The 20,103-nt window shown below is 46.9% G+C and overlaps 11 protein-coding genes across 11 annotated transcripts; 6 read left to right on the forward strand and 5 right to left on the reverse strand.

Annotated features, from left to right (window-relative positions):
• Window positions 1-225: 225 nt before the first annotated feature.
• EYB26_005632 (uncharacterized protein) lies at window positions 226-1,738 on the forward strand (the record flags this gene model as incomplete). The annotated part of the gene is made up of 3 exons (XM_054264916.1): window positions 226-392; window positions 453-1,476; window positions 1,532-1,738. The coding sequence occupies 3 exons, from the start codon at window positions 226-228 to the stop codon at window positions 1,736-1,738; spliced, it is 1,398 nt and encodes a 465-aa protein (XP_054120891.1).
• Window positions 1,739-2,115: 377 nt separating this feature from the next.
• Window positions 2,116-4,494, forward strand: EYB26_005633 (uncharacterized protein; the record flags this gene model as incomplete). The annotated part of the gene is made up of 10 exons (XM_054264917.1): window positions 2,116-2,445; window positions 2,509-2,593; window positions 2,656-2,866; window positions 2,922-3,039; window positions 3,089-3,208; window positions 3,263-3,388; window positions 3,446-3,459; window positions 3,521-3,749; window positions 3,821-4,317; window positions 4,380-4,494. 10 exons carry the CDS (start codon window positions 2,116-2,118, stop codon window positions 4,492-4,494), a joined length of 1,845 nt encoding a protein of 614 aa, XP_054120892.1.
• Window positions 4,495-4,643: 149 nt separating this feature from the next.
• On the reverse strand, window positions 4,644-5,730 carry EYB26_005634 (uncharacterized protein; the record flags this gene model as incomplete). The annotated part of the gene is made up of 3 exons (XM_054264918.1): window positions 4,644-5,182; window positions 5,244-5,598; window positions 5,662-5,730. 3 exons carry the CDS (start codon window positions 5,728-5,730, stop codon window positions 4,644-4,646), a joined length of 963 nt encoding a protein of 320 aa, XP_054120893.1.
• A 201-nt stretch (window positions 5,731-5,931) lies between these two features.
• Window positions 5,932-6,888, reverse strand: EYB26_005635 (uncharacterized protein; the record flags this gene model as incomplete). Its single annotated transcript, XM_054264919.1, has 3 exons — window positions 5,932-6,048; window positions 6,105-6,495; window positions 6,551-6,888. 3 exons carry the CDS (start codon window positions 6,886-6,888, stop codon window positions 5,932-5,934), a joined length of 846 nt encoding a protein of 281 aa, XP_054120894.1.
• Window positions 6,889-7,362: 474 nt separating this feature from the next.
• Window positions 7,363-8,626, forward strand: EYB26_005636 (uncharacterized protein; the record flags this gene model as incomplete). Its single annotated transcript, XM_054264920.1, has 3 exons — window positions 7,363-7,458; window positions 7,527-8,447; window positions 8,498-8,626. 3 exons carry the CDS (start codon window positions 7,363-7,365, stop codon window positions 8,624-8,626), a joined length of 1,146 nt encoding a protein of 381 aa, XP_054120895.1.
• A 216-nt stretch (window positions 8,627-8,842) lies between these two features.
• EYB26_005637 (uncharacterized protein) lies at window positions 8,843-9,703 on the reverse strand (the record flags this gene model as incomplete). Its single annotated transcript, XM_054264921.1, has 3 exons — window positions 8,843-9,070; window positions 9,136-9,395; window positions 9,490-9,703. 3 exons carry the CDS (start codon window positions 9,701-9,703, stop codon window positions 8,843-8,845), a joined length of 702 nt encoding a protein of 233 aa, XP_054120896.1.
• A 236-nt stretch (window positions 9,704-9,939) lies between these two features.
• EYB26_005638 (uncharacterized protein) lies at window positions 9,940-11,466 on the forward strand (the record flags this gene model as incomplete). The annotated part of the gene is made up of 5 exons (XM_054264922.1): window positions 9,940-9,988; window positions 10,042-10,229; window positions 10,286-10,396; window positions 10,456-10,551; window positions 10,606-11,466. The coding sequence occupies 5 exons, from the start codon at window positions 9,940-9,942 to the stop codon at window positions 11,464-11,466; spliced, it is 1,305 nt and encodes a 434-aa protein (XP_054120897.1).
• Window positions 11,467-11,831: 365 nt separating this feature from the next.
• On the reverse strand, window positions 11,832-12,825 carry EYB26_005639 (uncharacterized protein; the record flags this gene model as incomplete). Its single annotated transcript, XM_054264923.1, has 4 exons — window positions 11,832-11,900; window positions 11,966-12,392; window positions 12,448-12,548; window positions 12,607-12,825. 4 exons carry the CDS (start codon window positions 12,823-12,825, stop codon window positions 11,832-11,834), a joined length of 816 nt encoding a protein of 271 aa, XP_054120898.1.
• Window positions 12,826-13,197: 372 nt separating this feature from the next.
• Window positions 13,198-14,248, forward strand: EYB26_005640 (uncharacterized protein; the record flags this gene model as incomplete). Its single annotated transcript, XM_054264924.1, has 2 exons — window positions 13,198-13,416; window positions 13,481-14,248. The coding sequence occupies 2 exons, from the start codon at window positions 13,198-13,200 to the stop codon at window positions 14,246-14,248; spliced, it is 987 nt and encodes a 328-aa protein (XP_054120899.1).
• A 467-nt stretch (window positions 14,249-14,715) lies between these two features.
• On the reverse strand, window positions 14,716-16,486 carry EYB26_005641 (uncharacterized protein; the record flags this gene model as incomplete). Its single annotated transcript, XM_054264925.1, has 4 exons — window positions 14,716-15,339; window positions 15,398-16,074; window positions 16,133-16,167; window positions 16,233-16,486. 4 exons carry the CDS (start codon window positions 16,484-16,486, stop codon window positions 14,716-14,718), a joined length of 1,590 nt encoding a protein of 529 aa, XP_054120900.1.
• Window positions 16,487-16,940: 454 nt separating this feature from the next.
• Window positions 16,941-18,655, forward strand: EYB26_005642 (uncharacterized protein; the record flags this gene model as incomplete). The annotated part of the gene is made up of 4 exons (XM_054264926.1): window positions 16,941-17,125; window positions 17,172-17,451; window positions 17,519-17,992; window positions 18,047-18,655. 4 exons carry the CDS (start codon window positions 16,941-16,943, stop codon window positions 18,653-18,655), a joined length of 1,548 nt encoding a protein of 515 aa, XP_054120901.1.
• Window positions 18,656-20,103: the final 1,448 nt, after the last annotated feature.

Consider the following 20,103-nt stretch of genomic DNA (forward strand, 5'->3'; position numbering starts at 1 on the left):
ATGATATCCCTGTTTTTTGCTTTTTTCTGTGTTTGATTCTGAAGCGTTTTCTGTCTTTGACCCTGGAATGCGGGCGGGGGCGTTTATCCAATGGAAAGTCGCGCGGGGTGTAATGTAATGACAGCCGATGCTACCCTTAACCTGCTTTATTTCTCTAACGTAAACGCATTCAGAAAGCTTTTCTTTTTCTCCTGGTCCGTAATTGTCCTGGAAATTCGTGTAAATATGACTTCTACTGATGGGATACTCGCGGGTAAATACCCTGCAAAAGCGCATGCTCGTAGAGTCGTCGAGTATCTGCGACAGAATGGTTTCCAGGGTGATGGCGTACTCTATCTGGAAGCTCAGAAGACAAGAATGATTGAAGACAATGACTCCGAGCAGCCCTTCCGGTAGGCAATACTGCTAGAGGTGATATAATTTCGTTACACCTTCAGCTAATTTTCAGAAAGACAGCGTCGCTTCTTCTTTTATCTCTCCGGATGCTTGCTACCAGATGCACATCTCACCTACCACATCAGCACCGATAAGCTGACCCTCTTCATCCCACCCCTAGATCCAGAGTCCGTCATATGGTCTGGTCTTCCTCTGTCACCAGCTCAAGCCAAGGAGCTCTACGACGTCGACGAGGTCCTCTACACGACGGACGTCAACCCTACTTTAGCCCATTTGGCATCAAAAGTCGGGTTCGTATTTGCCATCGATGGGCAAATATCCGATGATGTCTCCTTGAAGAGCTTCCCTGACACCGATAAGGTAGCCCTAAAGACGGCGATTGAAGAATGCCGAGCTGTGAAGGATGCATACGAAGTTGCCATGATTCGCAAAGCGAACGACGTGACTTCGCAAGCTCATGTCGCCGTTCTCAAAGCAGCCAAGTCGGCTACGAATGAGCGAGAGCTCGAAGCGGCTTTTATCGGAACTTGTATTGCACAAGGTTGTCGTGAGATGGCTTATCATCCTATCGTTGCCAGTGGAACGAGTAGTGCTACCTTGCACTACGTCAACAATGATGAGCCTTTGATCGACTCATCCACAAACAAGAAGAAGTTGAATCTTCTATTAGATGCTGCGGGTGAATACAAAGCTTATTGCGCGGATGTCACACGCACATTCCCGTTATCCGGAAAATTCTCTCCTGAATCTCGAGAGATTTACGATATCGTCCTAGAAATGCAGACCGAATCCCTCGCTATGCTCAAGGAGGGCGTTCTGTGGGAAGATGTGCACATCACCGCTCATCGCGTTGCGATCAAGGGATTACTGAAACTCGGAATACTGCGTGGCTCAGAGGAAGAGCTGCTCGAGAAGCGGGTCAGTGTCGCATTCTTCCCGCATGGCTTGGGCCACTATCTGGGAATGGACACCCATGACACTGGTGGCCATGCCAACTATGCGGACAAGGACAAGATGTTCCAGTATCTACGCGTGAGAGGTAAACTTCCTGCGGGAAGTGTGATTACCGTCGAACCTGGTGTATGTCTTTACCCATTCTCGAATTGCATAACTGATGACACTGATAATTTGACAGGTCTACTTTTGCCGATTCATCATTGAACCTTACTTGAAGGACTCCGAGCTGTCCAAGTACATTGACGCCGATGTTTTGGAGAAATACTGGGAAGTTGGAGGCGTTCGTATTGAAGACAATATCCACATCACCAAAGAAGGACATGAGAATCTTACCACTGCCCCCAAGACCGCTGATCAGGTTGAGTTGATGATCAACGGGTCATAATCTAGGTCTTGATAGGGTAGTGGATCCATATCTACGAAAGTTACGATAACATGCTCGTAAATGGCAATGTACGTCTCCTATGAATCAATCAAATTAAGCCGACTTCTACTAGACATAAATAAACTTGAGAGAGTGAATCAAATGTAACAGTGTTGCAATACACAACGGCTATTCGCGGACAGACCCGCTTAGATTGACTGATACGGTACGTGATAGCAACCGTAGGTTAAGTTAACCCTTCTTCCCCTCCATAAATGCCACGCCATTGCTCCCTACAGATGCAGGCATTCCGCAACTGGAGGATACAATTACCGTCAATTGCCTCTTGCCAGACTCCCAGAAAACTTGGCCGCAATATTCAGATCCGCGCATTGAACATGGCAGCAACCACGCCCATCCTGCGCCCTCGTGACCCCAACACATTGAGCAACTACACGGCCTGGCGCTCTCGTCACATCACAGCCAACTTCGAGATCGATTTCAGCAACAAGAGACTCGCCGGAAATGTGATTCACCAATTGCTCTCCAAGACGCAAGCCGAGACCCGGGAAATCCTCCTTGATACGAGCTTTCTGGATATTTCGCAGGTCAAAGTGGATGGCCAGACGGCGCAGTGGGAGTTGTTGCCGCGCTTTGAGCCGTATGGAAGTGCTCTGAAGATTGTGCTTGAGAAGGGTGTTGAGGAGGGTAATACTGTGGAAGTTGACGTAAGGAATATTATTCTACTTTCATTCGAATCCAGACAATGAACTAATCGCTGGAGGTTGTAGATCTCTCTCAAAACCACCGAAAAATGCACTGCGCTCCAATGGTTGACGGAAGCCCAAACGTCGAACAAGAAACACCCATACATGTGTATGTTTTGTATCTCAATACACTTTATCTGTGTCGTACTTCTAACCATCGGCTGTACACAGTCTCCCAATGCCAGGCTATCCACGCTCGCTCCATCTTCCCCTGCCAGGATACGCCCGATGTGAAGACTACCTTTGATTTTAACATCACCTCTCCCTTCCCGACTGTTGCTAGCGGATTGCCTGTGCGAGATCCCAATGCGAAGGGGAACAATCTCTACAAGTTCAAACAGAATGTCCCAATTCCTAGCTACCTTTTTGCCGTGGCAAGTGGGTGCGTATAATCTCTCTTTACGAGCTTCGATATAATGACTGACGCTCTCTTCTAGAGACTTGACTGAGGCCCCCATCGGCCCAAGAAGTGTGGTTGTATCCAGCCCGGATAAAATTGATGATTGCAAGTGGGAACTCGAAGCACATACCGAAAAGTTCATCGAAGCTATTGAGGTGGGTTGAGCATATTTGGCAAATGCAAATATGGTCTGACGTATAACAGAAAATCGTATACCCCTATGCATGGGGCGAATACAACATTCTTATTCTTCCTCCAAGTTTCCCATATGGGGGAATGGAAAACCCGATCTATACATTCGCAACCCCGAGTTTGATATCAAAGGTACGCTTCTACTGGGGTCAGGACGAGGATAGCTCTAATCAAAGTATATGATAGGACCGAGAAAATGTAGACGTCATTGCCCATGAATTGGCTCACAGTTGGAGCGGTAACTTGGTCACCAATGCATCTTGGGAACATTTCTGGTTGAATGAGGGCTGGACTACCTATTTGGAACGCAGAGTGAGTAACAACACCTTTTGAAACTTTGGGCCTTGTGTACTAACATTCGCATCATAGATCATGGGTGCAGTGTGAGTTTTTTTCTTTCTCCAAGCCAGAGAACATTTAGTGCCACGTCACTAACCCTGATAGACACGGTGAAGCACACCGGCATTTCTCAGCCATCATCGGCTGGGACGGACTCAGGGAGGCCGTCAAAGAATTCGGAGACGACAATGAGTTTACCAAGTTGGTGGTTGACTTGAAAGGAAAGGACCCCGATGACGCTTTCTCCAAAATTCCTTACGAAAAGGGTTTCATCTTCTTGTTCTACCTCGAAAATCTCCTGACGAAAGAATCATTCGATAAGTTCATTCCTCACGTAAGTTGACTCCTTTCTCCGGCCCTGCATTCATTGCTACTTTAGCCTACTTGCTAACACAATGGTTACAGTACTTTTCTGTCTTCAAAGAAAAATCCCTCGACTCCTACGAATTCAAAGCCACCATCCTCGACTTCTTCGCTAACGACCAGGTAGCCTCCAAACGTCTCAACGAAGTCGACTGGGAATCATGGTTCTACTCTCCCGGTCTTCCCCCCAAACCAGACTTTGACACCTCTCTTGTCGACATCGTCTACGAACTTGCCGACAAATGGAAATCTCTTTCATCTGCCTCATCAACCTTTACTCCATCCAAGGAGGACATCAAGGGTTTGAGCGCAAACCAGTTCATCGTCTTCCTTGAACGGGTCACCCTCTTCGAAGACCCGCCACTGAGCGCAGACTCATTCCGTTTGATGGGTCAAGTCTACGGATTCGCTGAAAGCGCGAATATCGAGGTTACAAACCTGTATTTCAGATTGGGATTGAAGATTGGTGATAGGACGGCCATTGAGCCTACTGTTAAGCTCTTGGGTGAGATTGGAAGGATGAAGTTTGTTCGACCCTTGTAAGTTCCTTTCCAGATTCTGCAATGCATGGCTCTCATATAGTTACTAAACTTCCAACTAGGTTCCGTGCTCTCAAGAACGTTGATCGCCAGGTTGCTGTCGAAACTTTTGAAAAGTACAGAGATTTCTACCACCCTATTTGTCGTGGAATGGTTGAGAAGGATCTCGCAAAATAGATAGATAGATAGAGACTGCACCATATAGAAATAGTTCTAGAAATGTCAAGTTCATATGAAATGGGTGTAATTAGGGGTGAGATTGCCGTTTGCATTATTGATGGGTCGTAATGAATATTATAGTACATGGTATAAATGAACAAGACAATCTACTTCATCCCACCAAGCTTCAAATCAATGCTCCTAGGTCCAAATATAGCCTTCTTCTCCTTTCCTGCAACAGCAGCTGCAATAGAATCCGAGCTGACAAGATCAAAGACAAGATCCGCTTCATTCGTCTTGGCCAATTCTGAGAGCACACGACGCATATAAGCCACGACAGTAGCTACTTTGGCCCAGTCTAGGTCTTGGCCGTCGTGTGTAGTGCCGCTTGCTTTCCATATATTTCTCCATACGGCCGCACCGAGAACGGCGTCGCCTTTCACGAGGCCCTCATCGTATGCGGCGAGGACGCCTCGCCATTGGATGAAGAGATCTTTGAGATATTTGTTGCGGATGCTGCGGCTGGAGATGTTGTGGAGTGTGGCCATGCGCTGTTCGGCGTTGTGCGAAAAGTGATCGAATAAATGGCGAGAGTGGGTTCGTACACTTTCGGGCGATGGTAGGGCGCGGATACGGACTGTCAGCAGGTACATGTGCAGGAAAGTGACCTGCGACCATGTAGAGAACGTAGGAAGCAATCCAAGTTCTGTATGAAATGGTTAATGTGAGTAAAACGTCAGATATGGACAAGATGGCTACAAGCCTACCTTTATACCACCAACCCTCCCCAACTCCAAGCTCCTCACCGTCGGCAGTCTTGGGGACTTCGACTCCCTTTTGGGCTAATTGTGGAATTTCATAGTCCGCTTGAGACGAGCAAGCTTCATACAGTTTCTGAGTAAATCCATATGAAACATATGTTTCGGCTGTACCTCCTTGACGAGATGCCAGGCTCTTTAGTATGCCAGAGCTAGCGTTAGGGGTTGCTGAGAAGTTTCGACGTGAAGAGATCTCCGGCCGAACCTCAGAACGTTTTGAAGAAGGATTCGAGTTATTTTTTGCTGTAATGATGTATCCTTGGAGAGTCGGCAACGAATGACTTACTGTATGTACGGATTTGGACTGTTGGTGAAAACCATTGAGTTAGGATGATGGCATTCGGAAATTATCGATTGATGGAAATACCTGTTCTTTCACAAACACGCCCAAACGAGAGCTCAAAGAGCAATTAGGGCACAGTAATTTGCTTGACATCTTAACTCCGCTTGATTTTAGTATTGCATTCGTAAAATTGTTGGATTGGCTGCGTGTCTGGTAAAGTCATTGAAGAAGAGATTATTCCGCGCGTCCATAATTTGCTCGGCCGGCTTGTTTGCAGTGTTTGACCCCGCGGGAGGCTACCAATCACCATCGAGAATTTCCAAACTGCTATTGAATTGTAGCAAGTTCAAAGAATTATTGAGTTGGAAGTACGGTTCGCTCTAGAGAACGGTCGACAATTGGCAAAATTTGGGCGAGTCTGTTTGGATCCCTCATAACCGCCGCAATGTCCTCGCGACCGCTGGCCAGGGTCTAGCAACTTTGTCAGCACGAAAAACAACTCGGGTCCAGGATCAGATATCTCGTACCTTTCGTACGTCTTCATAGCCCATTTCCCGAGCTTGATAGTCCCTAATTACCTCGGCTTTGTTGAAGTCCACGTATATTCTCGTATCCCTAAGCCTGAAGACAACATTGTCCAATCGCATAAAGAATCGAGCAAGTAGGAGGAGGCGATCAGGCATAACGCGTATTTTGCAAGACAACATGGAAATACCATTATCGGCTAGTTCGTCCTCGTAAAGCATCACGTCGTCAAAGAACAAGATTGGGTCCGGTCGTTTGAGAAGCTCGATTGGAATTTCAACGTCGGATGGACTAAGTGGTGCGGCGTCGGGTTTCTCAGTTCCTTTGTAGTCGGTGCTGTAGGACCAGTCAAAAGGTTTCACAACTTCTTTTATGCCGTCGTGAGTGCGTTCCCTTATGCAATGGTCAGTCCTACTATCTAGAGTCTCTGCGCGGGGGGTGTATTCACCTGCTCTTTTGCCATTCTTTGGAGTATGCAACTTTGAGCATTGCAGCCCCAGTCTTGTCGACTTTGTCCAAAGCGTCAAACGTATTAAATGATATACCCCATCCACTGACATTGTGCTCGATCGCTACAAAATTGTCCCCGAATATCATTTCTGGAGGAGTGATTCCAAGTTTGTTCGTCATTTCTTCGATGGGACCAGCTTTGAGGATAGGCAGTTTTTGAGTTGTGATTGTGAACCCGTTTCTAGTGAAGGCCTGCGGTCGTGGATTCATCTTTGCCTCGACATTTGGCGACGACCATTGAGTTGGTGTAGGGTTGATGGCGTTAGCTGCGGCCATGTTGTTGAGGAACGGTTGGACGTTTGAAAACGTCGGTTGGTATGTCAGTTTCAAGGGTGGATAAATACAATAAACAGATACTTGCTGATACCTCAATCACGAATAAGAAACACAAACGATGGAATTTCTGATGTGTCGGAGTTAAGTTAATGAATGGTTGAAGCTCTTAATGTTCAGACTGCCCCGCAATGGATGATCCGCGGCAGTCGCCCTAACCTCCCGAGTTCAGCAAGAGCCGTTGCCCGGGCGATGGCTGGCTGCCCATCGCTAATAAACATCCCTTCCCGGCTTCCTTCTTCTTGAATATCACTTCTCTCTTATAACTATCACTCTCCCTCATACCTCCCATCCAGCATCCGGCATCAATCGACCACCGTTTTTATGGGCGATATTTATTCATAACGCTCAGTATCATTGTGCTTCTTGTTCCTTTGCACGCTGCAGCCCTTCTCCTACATACTCTTGAGTATCACAATGGCAACGAAGACTTTGGAAGCTCGATTCGAGCATCTGTCGGTCAACGACGAGAATGAGCACCATGGAACAACGAAGGGTCATATCAAAGCCAAGGTAAATACTTGATTTGGGAGTTGTTCTGCGGTGTACAGTTCGTGGCTCATGTGCTAACTTGCTGAAAGGGATCCTTATCAACCGCTGTGTCTTTGACCGGTTTGGGAGCCGGAAACTCTTCAGCAACGAACTCAACACGCAATCAGCTTTTGAAGATTGCTTTGCAAAACACAACCGAGTCCAAAGCAAATGCCGGGTCGCCTGCCAACAAAGAGCAACAGGGACGATCTGAAGCAAGCTCAACAGTGCTCTACGACCAACCAGCCCCGAAACAATTACACCTTGGCATGTTTGAAATCGGCAAAGCCCTCGGAAAAGGAAAGTTTGGCCGCGTCTATTTGGCTAAAGAGCGCTCGACGGGATTTATCTGTGCCTTGAAGGTTCTTCATAAATCCGAACTCCAGCAAGGAGGAGTACAGAAGCAGGTCAGAAGAGAGATTGAGATTCAAAGTAACTTGAGACATCCCAACGTACTGCGACTATATGGCCACTTCCATGACAGCAAGCGAATCTTCCTTATTCTAGAGTTCGCTGGCAAGGGTGAGCTGTACAAGCATCTGCGCAAGGAGCATCGTTTCCCCGAGTGGAAGTCTGCTCAATATATTGCACAAATGGCAGCTGCCTTGAAGTATCTACACAAGAAACATGTTATTCACCGAGATATCAAACCCGAAAATATTCTGGTTGGTATCCACGGAGAGATCAAGATCAGTGACTTTGGCTGGAGTGTGCATGCACCAAACAACCGAAGGCAAACAATGTGTGGAACACTTGACTACCTCCCCCCCGAGATGTTGGTCAGAGGATCACAGGAAAACTTTTACAGTGACAAAGTTGACCTTTGGAGTCTTGGCGTGTTGACTTATGAATTCTTGGTCGGAGAAGCACCGTTTGAGGATACTCCGGTCATGACCCAGCGAAGAATTACCAGAGCTGACATGACAATCCCATCGTTTGTCAGCCCGGAAGCCAGGGACTTTATCAAGAGGGTAAGTTCTCAGTCTTTGTAGTGATTGACAATCGGCTAACTTGTTCACAGCTCCTTGTTTTAGACCCTGAGAAGCGAATGTCTATAGACGAAGCCCAACAGCATCCATGGATCTTGAAGCATTGCGCCAAGGCAGAAAAGACTACGCAGCGCAGCTCAACCCAGAAAGAAGGCCGATAGGCATATTGTTTTATGTTACTTACTTTTGCATTTATGTTTGGAGTTTAGGGTTTTGGAGTCAGGCAGGATTAGCGTGTCCGGGTATACAATTTCAGCTAACAGGAATTGAGTTTTTATATATGCTTCACTTGGGAGAGTCACCAAACGCCGTCGTCATAAACAGTAATGTACAGGGTATAGTCGAGTAGTAATTGATCTATCGGACAACTGACGCAATCATCGATAGATTTCGTCAAAGGGGCGTGTATCACGGAAACAACTTTCCCACACCTCGTTCACAACTTTCTCCGCATGTGCCTCGTCTTTGCAGAATGGTCTCGCGCGCACAGAGAGAATTGCCCTTCTTCGAACGCATTCCTGGTGTTGTTGCGTAAGCTTCCATTGACCTCTTCGGAAGAATTCTCGAGCCCATCGACACTCGCCACTGAGAGAACTTGCGCGGATCTGAAAATTGGCCGTTAGCAGTTGGACCGTATGTATGATCGATTAGGAATAAGAGAAGAAAATACCTCAGTGCATGCGGCATGCCTTAAATCACTATCCCAGTCCAATTTAAACCGAAGGTGGTCATATGCATGTACCATTTCATGTGCCAGTGTGTCCTCCAAATGACCTTGGTCACGCATCTCATTTGCGCAAATCTGAATACCAAACTCTGGATCGAAACCCCCTGCTTTCCGTTGTGTACATCGCCTGCAATGGATATTGTGACTTCCCAGATCGCCGCCTAACTGGCGAATGTTATCGCTTAGATATCGAACGACAGGACCTATCCGATAGACGATTGGTAAGCCGACAAATTCACTCACACTGCTTCACGAAGACCTGCCCAATCTCTTCAGAGCATATATGAATAAACTCACTGAATTGTAAAAGATAATCACGCTGATCTTCACAACGCTTGCAATCTGCAGCCTCATTCCGGATATCTTTCGCAAGACGGAATTGCTCTTGTCCTTCGGGGGTCATTCGGCCAGTCAATATGGAGAAGATGTTCCTCCATTGCGTAGAGAAATCGTCGCCTGGAACATAGCCTGTGTCCTTGGCGGGGGCTGATGACGAATTTGAGTCTGACATTTTGGTTTTAATATTTTTTTGTGACTGCTTAGATAGAATCAATTGGCTAGCGGAGAAAACAATCTAAAATCGGGACACCATTTGAGCGGTAACTTCTGGCAGAATAATATTAGCTCCGATATTACTCCACAAACGACGAAACTTTGTTTTGTTGGTGTTCTTTTTATTTTTCTCTATACTCCGTATAGTTTCTCAGAATCTATAGATTTCTGTTTTGTTGTTTATTTTAGATCAAAATGGAGACTCTCAATGGAAACCAAAGCTTGACGATTGTCATAAAATTAGGTGCGAAGCTTACGGCAAACTTTACAAAACTTATATATACTAATGAGTCATAGGAACGAGTTCGATTGTGGATGAGCGCACACATGAGCCAATTTTGTCTATATTGTCCTTGATTGTTGAAACGGTAGCAAAACTTCGCAAGAATGGCCATAGAGTCATTTTGGTTTCTTCGGGTGCCATTGGAGTCGGATTGCGCAGAATGGATATTGATGAGAGGCCGAAGCATTTGCCTCGTATACAAGTTAGTACATACTTCCTTACCAGATTTCAAACTTGGCGTTGACTGGATTATTACAGGCTCTTGCTGCTGTCGGTCAATGCCGGCTTATGAGTTTGTGGGATAGCCTTTTTGGGCACCTCCGAATTCCTGTTGCTCAAATTCTTCTTACTCGAAGTGACATTGCAGATGTAGGCGCATATACATATGTATGTGAGATGAAAGATATGTGCTAACGTCAGACTTCTAGCGCACACAATATACTAACGCACAAAACACCTTCTCCGAGCTGCTAGACATGGGCGTTCTGCCCGTTGTCAATGAGAACGACACTCTGGCTGTTGCGGTATGCATTCAGACAACTTGACATAATCGATGAGTCTATACTGACACATATTAGGAAATTAAATTTGGAGATAACGATACCCTCTCAGCTATAACAGCAGCTATGGTCAAAGCCGATTATCTCTTTTTGATGACTGATGTGGACTGTCTATATACTGCCAACCCGAGACATGACCCCAATGCACAGCCTATTGAGGTGGTTTCTGATATATCGTCACTCGAAGCTGACGTGTCGACATCAGGCTCGTCTCTAGGCACCGGAGGCATGGGCACAAAGATTGTTGCTGCTCGTCTTGCTACTAGTGCCGGTGTGACGACCATCATCACTAAGAGCTCAAAACCTGGAAATGTGCATGATATTGTAAAATATTTGCAAGAATCTCAAACTGGCTTGTCTGTTTCCGAAACAACAAGTCAATCCGATCCTGCACAGCAATCTACCATCAAATCGACTTCTAGCCTGCCGTTACCTCCGTTACATACTCGATTCATTCCCTCCGCTACGCCAATTCAGTCACGCTCATTCTGGGTCCTACATGGCCTCGCTCCTCATGGAAGTCTCTATATCGATCAAGGCGCATTTAGCGCTTTACAAAAGAAAGCCAGTCTTCTGCCCGCAGGCGTCCTTGCCGTTGAAGGACACTTCGGCCAACAGGAAGCAGTACGCCTGTTTGTTGTGGAGAAGCGGTCGCACATCGATGGCGATTTTATGTCTCATGCAGAAGAGCCCAGAGAGGTTGGCCGGGCCATCGTGAACTATGGCAGCCTTGAGATTGATCGGATCAAGGGTGTGCGCAGTACTCATATCTATGCTGTTCTCGGATATGCAGATAGCGAGTATGTAGCTCTGCGTGAGAATATTTCTTTCTTCCCGAAGGAAGTACCGAGCGGTGCTGCCACTCCCAGTCTCCGGTAGAGTGACTATCTGCCTTATAACTTGCACAATTCACACAATATACCGAGTACACTACTCTTGCTATAGTCTTCTAGACCTGAGAGCGCTGTAGCAGAACGGGCCGTCTCCGAACTGGAGGAAGTTGCGTGTTCGCTATCCTTAGTTACCATATGCTAATGAAGAGACCTGGCCTCTCTCTACAGCTTTCGCTGAGGCAAATGAGCTGAAGATAAATACGTGAATGGGATACTACAAAGGCATGCGAAACCAAACGGCACCAAATCCAATTCATTTACATACAAGATGAACAAAACACGTTCTCATAACCAGTGCTTGAAATATTTCAGTACAACCACAGTTCAATCCAATGACTCAGAGCTTGTTTCTCACTCATCGTCAGCCCATCTCTTGAGGAACTTTTGCATATCATTCTTGGGGTGCGGTGCGGGGGTTGCCTACGCGGATCAAAAAAGTCAGCATCGCTTCATCTGAGGCCATCTCTAGCAGCAATGAAACTTACGGGATTTTCAATGAGAGAATCGGTCCAGGTCCGTGAAGCAGTCAAGGTAGTCTGCCATGTGGGAACCGGCAAGAACGTGCGAGCTATACTGTAAGCACTGGTAGGAAATTGAGGAGGACCGCTCTTTGCCGTGATAGTGGTGGCTGGACGTTTGCCCATGGGGGCATACTTGGTTAATCCCTTGGATTGTTCGGGGTACGGAACGTCATAGAGGTCTTTAGCCGGGACTATGGCCGGGGCTATGGCCGCGACGACCTGTCTTTTTCTCAGTTTGAGGTCCTGGTGGGATTCAGTATCGTTTGCGGTGAGAGATAATCCATATTGGACCAGTTCCGAAAATGTGCCGGTCATCCCAGTCACGGAGAATCGTTCGGAATAGTTGACGACTGTTACGTTGTTGGAACCTCTGGAAATCATTTTGAGGAAACTAGACGGATGGATGTCAGCAGAAAAATTGGAAGGGATATTTCGGGGCTTCATACTAGGCATCTGGGTATTCAGGCCCAAGGTCAGGTCGGATCTGGAAAGAGACGGAATTCCCTCTGTCAAAAAGACCATTTGGTACAAGCAGTGCTAGGTCCTCCTGCAGTATTATCAATTAGTCCGTGTCCGCTCATCTATGAGGCACCGTGTATACAAACCGAATATTCAATCTCAGGACCCCCGGCACATAGGAACAGATCGTAGTCATGAAACTCGACGAGACTGGGCGAATCTCCGGAATCCTTCCAATAGGCAGTCAGCATGTCACCACTGTTGACAGTTGAACCGGCACCAGGCTCTATGAACTCCACGTCCGCAAAGGCTGCTAGAGGGAGAGTTATGAGTGCCAGTAATGAGGCTGCTTCGACCAATTTCATCTTGTCTTGTACAGTGCGCTCGGCTGTGGCGGTTTTAGTAGAACAACCGTACGAACGCGCTCTGAGTCATTACAAAGTTGAAAAGCATCCTGGAAGAGCAAATCAAGCTCCTGGCTAGCACTCCCTGATAACCTGTACGTAGTTGTTGTATGCCCTTGAATGCCAGACAAGAGACAGGGGTGGAGCGTGATTGGTTCCGAGAGGAGCTCCCGACCCGCATCACATACCGGACTTAGGGCTGCCTCATCCTGACTATCTGCTACGTATGTCAGTCCACTACGGAGTACCTTAAACATCTCCAACTGAAGAACCAGCAACGATAGTGCAACAAACCGCGGGCTCGCCGCTAATCGGCCACTTCTTCAACATACCATGGATGACTTACCCGCAGACTGGAAGACTTCGCTCGCCTCCATTGCCACTACTTTACTCGATGGCAATCCAACTGCGATCTTGCTAGCTCTCGTCATTACGCTCAGTCTTCCTATTCTTTTGCATTTCTTCTTCTATCGCAAAGCCGCGAGTCCGTCTTTGTCTACATTTGTGTTGCTTGGACCTAGTGGATCTGGAAAGACTGCGTTTTTGTCGCTGGTATGTTCGAAACTACAATAGCGGCTTAGTGGAAGAATAATCCTGACAATTGATGGATATATAGGTCGAGTCGGCTTCACTACTCGAATCCAAGACGCTATCCACTACCACTCACACCTCCCAAACATCCACATCTACAACCGTGACTCTACCCCCCTCGGTCCCCGTATTCTCCAACCGCTATCGCTCCGTGAACGACCCCAGTCTCCCCGACGCTAAAAGAAATGCAGTCAAATACGTCCTCCGGGACACACCAGGCCACGGTAAACTGCGATCCGCGCAATTAACCCAACTACAAGCAGAGCTCAGCTCAAAGAAGAAGAAGAAGAAGAAGAAGAAGGATACATCCTCGATTCGAGGAATTATTTTCTTCGTGGATGCCGCGTCTCTAGCGGAGGGCGCGGAGAATTTGCGCGATTATGCAGGTTACTTATACGATATCCTCCTCGTGCTACAGAAAGTCGTATTGAGTAAAGGCACGTCTGTGAAAGCTGGAGCGAACGTCCCTATTTTAGTGGCGGCAAATAAGCAAGATTTGTTCACGGCTCTGCCGTCCGGATCTGTCAAGCAGAAACTCGAGTCGGAAATCGACCGGATTCGACAGACCCGTCAAAAGGGTCTATCGGACGTTAGTGCTGGCCCTGAGCATGATGAGGATGAAGATGAGGTTTTGGGCGGAGATGGCGTTGCGTTTACGTTCCAGGGATTGGAGGATGATATTAGTGTCAAGGTTGATGTTGTTGGTGGATTCGCCAAGGTTGAGAATGAGAAAGATACCGCGAGTGCGACTGGCATCCGGAAATGGGAAGAATGGATTGGGTCGTGTTTGTGAAAGGATCGACTTCGTTAGTATCTTATAAATGGATATGTTGGCGATGTCCAAAATCTCCTCGCTACTACCGACCCGACGAGGCACTCAGCTCAGGCGCACTGGGCTGTGAAGTATCGCTTCTCGCAGCACTGCGCCGCCATGTACATGACGAGGGAAGCGTTGCACCGCATTCTTTATCCAGCTCGTATAGGATTCCAATGTTGAAATTTCACGAGTTTGATTTCAAGCGCGACTCGGATGACATGTCTAGATCGCATTTCATGGGTCAACAGCGTCGCTATTGCTCGAGCCACACTTTAGTCTGGAGATCTCTGGATCACTATCAATATTGTTCTAATCCATTTCTGTGTACATAATTCTACGAGTCTATGATTGAGAACCATGACGAACAAAAAAAACCATCCCAGACTATTAATAAAAGAGACAAGACGCCATCGTAATCATTAGCAAAGAAGGAATAAGCATAACTAAGCATTGGTATTGCTCTGACGCAGCAACCAAGTAAGTAGATCAACCTTGGTCGCTACTGCAACAGGCTTGATCGTTCCATGTTCGTCACGTTCAGTCACAACAGCCGCACTATTCCACTCAAAGAATCGGTTGAGCACGCTGAGAGGCGTGTCCCATGTAATCTCAAAGAATTTATTGCGATTCTTAGCCTGAGCAGCCTGTGCTCCTTGGCCGCCCGTTTTGTTGGAGGCAGCCTGCAACGATCTAGGATCGGTGACGACTTCGGGTAGCTTCGAGAAATCAAACATGACTTCTGAAACAGGGCTCTTGCCAGACGCGCGGCCGCGAGAGATCCAACTCAAGACGTTACCCAGTGTGATCAGGCCGGCGAGTTTCTTGCCATCAGCTGTAAGGACGGGCAGTTGGTCGAAGCCTTTTTCACGCATGAGTTCTATTGCGGCTTGGCAGGAGTCATTCGCTCGCACTGTAGTCACAGGTTTGAGTCTCAAAGATCGCACCTTGCCGTTGGCGAAGACGTCTTTCTGTTCGCGAGTTATGGGAGTCTCGGATGTCGTTGTTGAAAGTTCCGATGGAACAGCAGGAAGTAGATCATTGGCAGCGAGCCAGTCATCATCCACAAACTACATCATCATTGTCAGTTTGCTGTGATTACTCGTATATATTTTTTTGTTGACATACCTTGGTAAGATAGCTGCGAATACTGTCAGGACAGACTACCACGACAATGTCATCTTTGGAGAGTTGATTGTCTTGGTGCGCCTTGACAAGGGCAGCAATGGCGCTTCCACTGCTACCTCCAACCAAAAGGCCCTCCTCGGCAATTAATCGTCGAGCATATTGAAAGGACTCTTTGTCATTGGTTTTATACCACTTATCAACCGACGATTGATCGAGAACTTCAGGGATAAAGTCATAGCCAATACCCTCAACCTTGTACGGCTCATTCTCATGTTCAGTATTGAGTGAGGCAGGCAGCGCGAGAATCGAACCCTGTGGATCTGCAGCAATAACCTTGACTGCGGAATTGTGTTTCTTCAAGCCCTTGGATATACCGGTGATAGTACCTCCAGTACCAGCACCGCCGACAACCGCCGTGATTTTGCCCTCAGTCTGGATCCAGATTTCTTGCGCAGTACCAAGTTCATGAGCTAGTGGGTTGTTCACATTGCTGTATTGGTCGAGGATATGGGCATTCGGAAGTTCTTTCTCGAGACGTTTGGCAACTCCGATGTGGGATTCTGGAGAGTCATATGCGGCTTGTGTAGGAGTACGGATGATGTTGGCATTAAGGGCTTTGAGTACAGAGACTTTTTCGGCGGACATTTTCTCGGGTAAAGTGATGATAGTTTTATATCCTATAGCTACTTAGCATTCTGGGCAGGCGAGCCCAATTGTTATCAGTGACGTGCTTACCTTTAACTGCCGCTACAAGCGCCAAACCGATACCACTGAACAGAGTCATTAGTCACCCGTCTTTACATCTCCGTCATAGGAACAATGTATGGAGTCTTACGTGTTGCCACTGGTAGGTTCAATCAATGTATCTCCAGGTTTGATCCTGCCCGATTTCTCGGCCTCCTCGATCATGCGAAGCGCAATACGGTCTTTGACACTACCACCGGCATTGAAGTATTCGAGTTTGGCATATACCGTCGCTTCAATTCCGAGGCTCTGTGGAAGGCGATTCAATCGGACCAGAGGTGTGTTGCCGATGTGTTCTGTAATGCTACTCAACACCCCCGGAGGGACAACGGATTGTGAAGTCATCTTTCAATCGATAGTACTAAATGAGGAATCTATCGAAGGGCTTTTTGCAAAGAAAATCAAAATGATATTTGGTATGAACTGATTTGTTTAATTGAATGTAGCAAAGAAGGAAAATGAAGGCAGGTAGAACTAGGAAGTTGAAAATTGCGCGATGAGTTCGGCGAGTTGAATGATCATTGCCCCTCGCCGCATCTAGCCGCGATCATACTCTGGTATCAATGTGGATCTCCGTACAATCATCTGACCAGAAAAACATTTTATCCAAGAAACGAAGTGAATCCAAGCATTGATGTTTACTCCGCAGTAAAATAAAATAAAAGTAGAGAGTTGATTTTGCGGGACGATCAGTGCCTTATCAGCCTAAATTGGTGGAGAAAGGGAAGTGGAGTTTGTAGCTGCATAAACATAAACAACACCTTCACTTCTCCTCTACACTTCTCCCCATTCATGAACCATGCACGACTACTCCAGAGTGAATGCTCTACTTGCTGCCGCTCTTCAGGATCATGATATAAAATTTAAAAAAGAGGCCATCGCTGTCGAGCTAGACGATGGATCACCACAAGGCAGAACTAATGCCCAGTGGGTCGTGGAGCATATAAGCTCTAGCACATTGCTCTCCAAGGATGAGGCGGCCTTGTAAGTACGCTGGATTTCAAGACTTGATTTGTGTTAACAGCAATAGAGTAAAGACCTTAGAACAATCCGGCATACTCGAGACCCTTCTCCGGCGGCCCGATTTGACTTCCACACGAGCCCTGACCGAAGACGAGATCCGCGAAGCTACGGCAACCTTGAAAGCATCAACTGCAACATGTGCGAAACAGGTAGCGACGTTAAAGTCTCAATTGGAGCTCATCGAACGGTTACAAACTGACAGCCGGGCGGCCGATCGAAATCAGGAAAGATACATAACTGGGACGAACAGGCAACATCTGTTGGAAAAGCAAAGGATAAAAGCTATGGTACAGCTTGATATTCTATTGAGACATATTCAAATTGATGGTGTTGAGCTGACTCATTGATGTCTAGGCTGAAGATATCAAGACCGATTTCGAAAGCAGAATGCACGAATATCAACAACAAAAGCAGACGGAAAGAAAGCACCTTCTTCAAAGGGCAAGCTCAAAACTAGTGAAAGACGATGAGATTCTTTCTAAAGCGGAAAGAATTTTGGCGGATTCGGAGTCGACAGAAGCAGATGGGAAATTGGAGAAACGAGCATTGGATTTGATATCCGTTCTTTCAAGACTGAGCTCAGAGGAAATTCGTTGTCGACTTGATCGATTATATCTCGAAAATCTCTTATCGGACGGCGAAGTCGGGACAGACATCGAAAATCAAGAAACAAAAATCGCATTGGAGGAAGACTTGGAATCGCTATACTCGGAAATTGAAGTTTTGGCTGAAATGTCTGCTAGACAAGAGTTTGGACAGCCTATACTCGGCGAACTGCGCAAGAATAAACAACATTCCGCTAATTCATTGGAAGAGAATCTAGATACGGTATATATTCTACTTGTTAACCCCATTGATGTCTACTCTAACTTCGTTGTCTAGATCTTGGAGGTGCTCTCGCAGATGACACGCTCAACCGAACAAGAGGTGAATAACATTCAGTATCGGCAATCGCATCGCGAAGCTCTGGATCAGATGTCGACTCTTTTCAAGGAAGAGGTATCTAGCCGAGAAGCCGAGCATATTCAAAACAAAAAGGCACATCGCAGGCAGTCCTCCTTATCTTCACCCGTCAAGGCTCCACAACCGCGAACCTCAAATGTTGTTACACAGTCCTTGCAGTCTTCCGAAAGCTTTTTACGACGTTTCGGCATCACACCTTCAACTTCTCTCTCCGCACGCGAGTTAGCTCTGGAAAAGCGGACAGAATTGGCTGACATCCTTCACCACAATCTTAGTGTGGCGGCCGAAATGCCACTTTATGAGACTTTGGGCTCCAGTGACGAGGCTAAGCAGCTTTTAACTAGTATTTTACATGCGGACTCGCATGCAGAGCCGTCATTAGTTGACGTCGCCCAAAAAGAACATCTCAGTGATCTCGAGAAGGAACTTGCAACTATTCAGAAAGATATCGAGCACATTGGCTTGAATGTCCTTGTGGAGCCAAATAGGTCTCACGATAAGTTTATAAAAAAGTGGGGACAGCCTTGAACATACCTTGCACATTCATGCACGTTGTATGAATTGAGCCATTCCTGAAAACTGAGGGCTAGACTTGGGTTAGCTGAGGGAAATCGCGACATTTTAGAACCCTAGCCTCTTTGACCAAGTCGAGATACCGAGACTCGCCGGGGTACTGTCCGGGTTGGTGATCGAAGCCACGATATAGATCAAATACCTACGGCTGAACGAATCACAATGCCCTCACGAGGGGTACGCCTTTAGAGCGAATGCAACCATGAGCATGGGCTGTTAGTGGTTGATTGGAGCCCCAGCTCAGTACCGTACAGTCAGCGTGGCAAATACACCCATGAAGCCATATTTCTGTCAAAATGGAGAGCTCTCAGTAGGAAGCCTAGTCTTGAAGATGATATCTCCCGAGGTTGATGGAGAGAGACGCTTGGCGAAAGATCTAGAATACCAATTTGAAACTTGAATGTGGTCATTTTTTTTCCCCCGATCGTCACTAAACACCGAAGGCCCGAAGAGACGAAATACGTACTCAATTCAGTTCACCACTTCGTCCAATCGAAGTTCTTAACGTCGTCTCGATTGATAGTGGCTGTGTTACGTATACCTGCGCCACACATCCAACCTCCGTCGTCCACTGAATTGTAGATATCTACGTACTACGTACAGCCAGAACGCCCAGACAATCTGTTAAAAGTATTAGTGCTTACTCTCAGGGTCACCGCTGGCTCCTTAAGCGCATGGAAGAAACAATACGAACGCAGCCAGGCACTTCGCACTTCGTAGTATCGTAAAGCAGTCTTACTAGATCGACTAGACCCGCCATAGCCACAGGTTCAGCTGTCACGGCCCGTCAACCATATCCATAATCCACCAAACTTGCCAGAGTCCACAGCGGACCTGCATCAGTCCGAGCTTATTTTCTCTTGACTTCACTCAAAAATCTACGAAGTACGACTGTGGCTTGCAGCTGAATTCTCGCACATGTTCTATGTAGTAGTGGTACTACGTACATCGTACATCGTATCGTATCGTATTTGTGAACCCAAGCCACACGTCTCCGGCACCCGACTTCCATAAACAGAAGTTGGGGGCATGTGCCACACTTAGTCCAGAAGAGTCACGACTCACGAGTGACTCACTGACTCTCTAACCTAACTAGTTAACTAACCAACTACCAAAGTTAGTCAGTGTGCCTTGAGGATAGTTACTCGCCACCGCACCGACGTCCTGTTGCCCACTAAAGCACACCCATCAAGTCTTCTGTGGCAGTGTGGCGCACTTAAGGGCTATTATTATCCAATGCTTTTGCTCCCGTCTAAACTCATCTGAGTTTAGAGCTTGAATCCTTTGGACCCTAGGCATACTTGCAATCATGCACACTTGCCGGAGTACAGGCGCATATGCATGGTAGAGCCTCTTGATTCTCTATGCGAGTTTAATCCGGTTCTAGACCGTTTTGTTTTGTT

The sequence above is a fragment of the Talaromyces marneffei genome, chromosome 4, assembly GCF_009556855.1.
Source record: "Talaromyces marneffei chromosome 4, complete sequence".
Lineage (NCBI taxonomy): Eukaryota > Fungi > Ascomycota > Eurotiomycetes > Eurotiales > Trichocomaceae > Talaromyces > Talaromyces marneffei.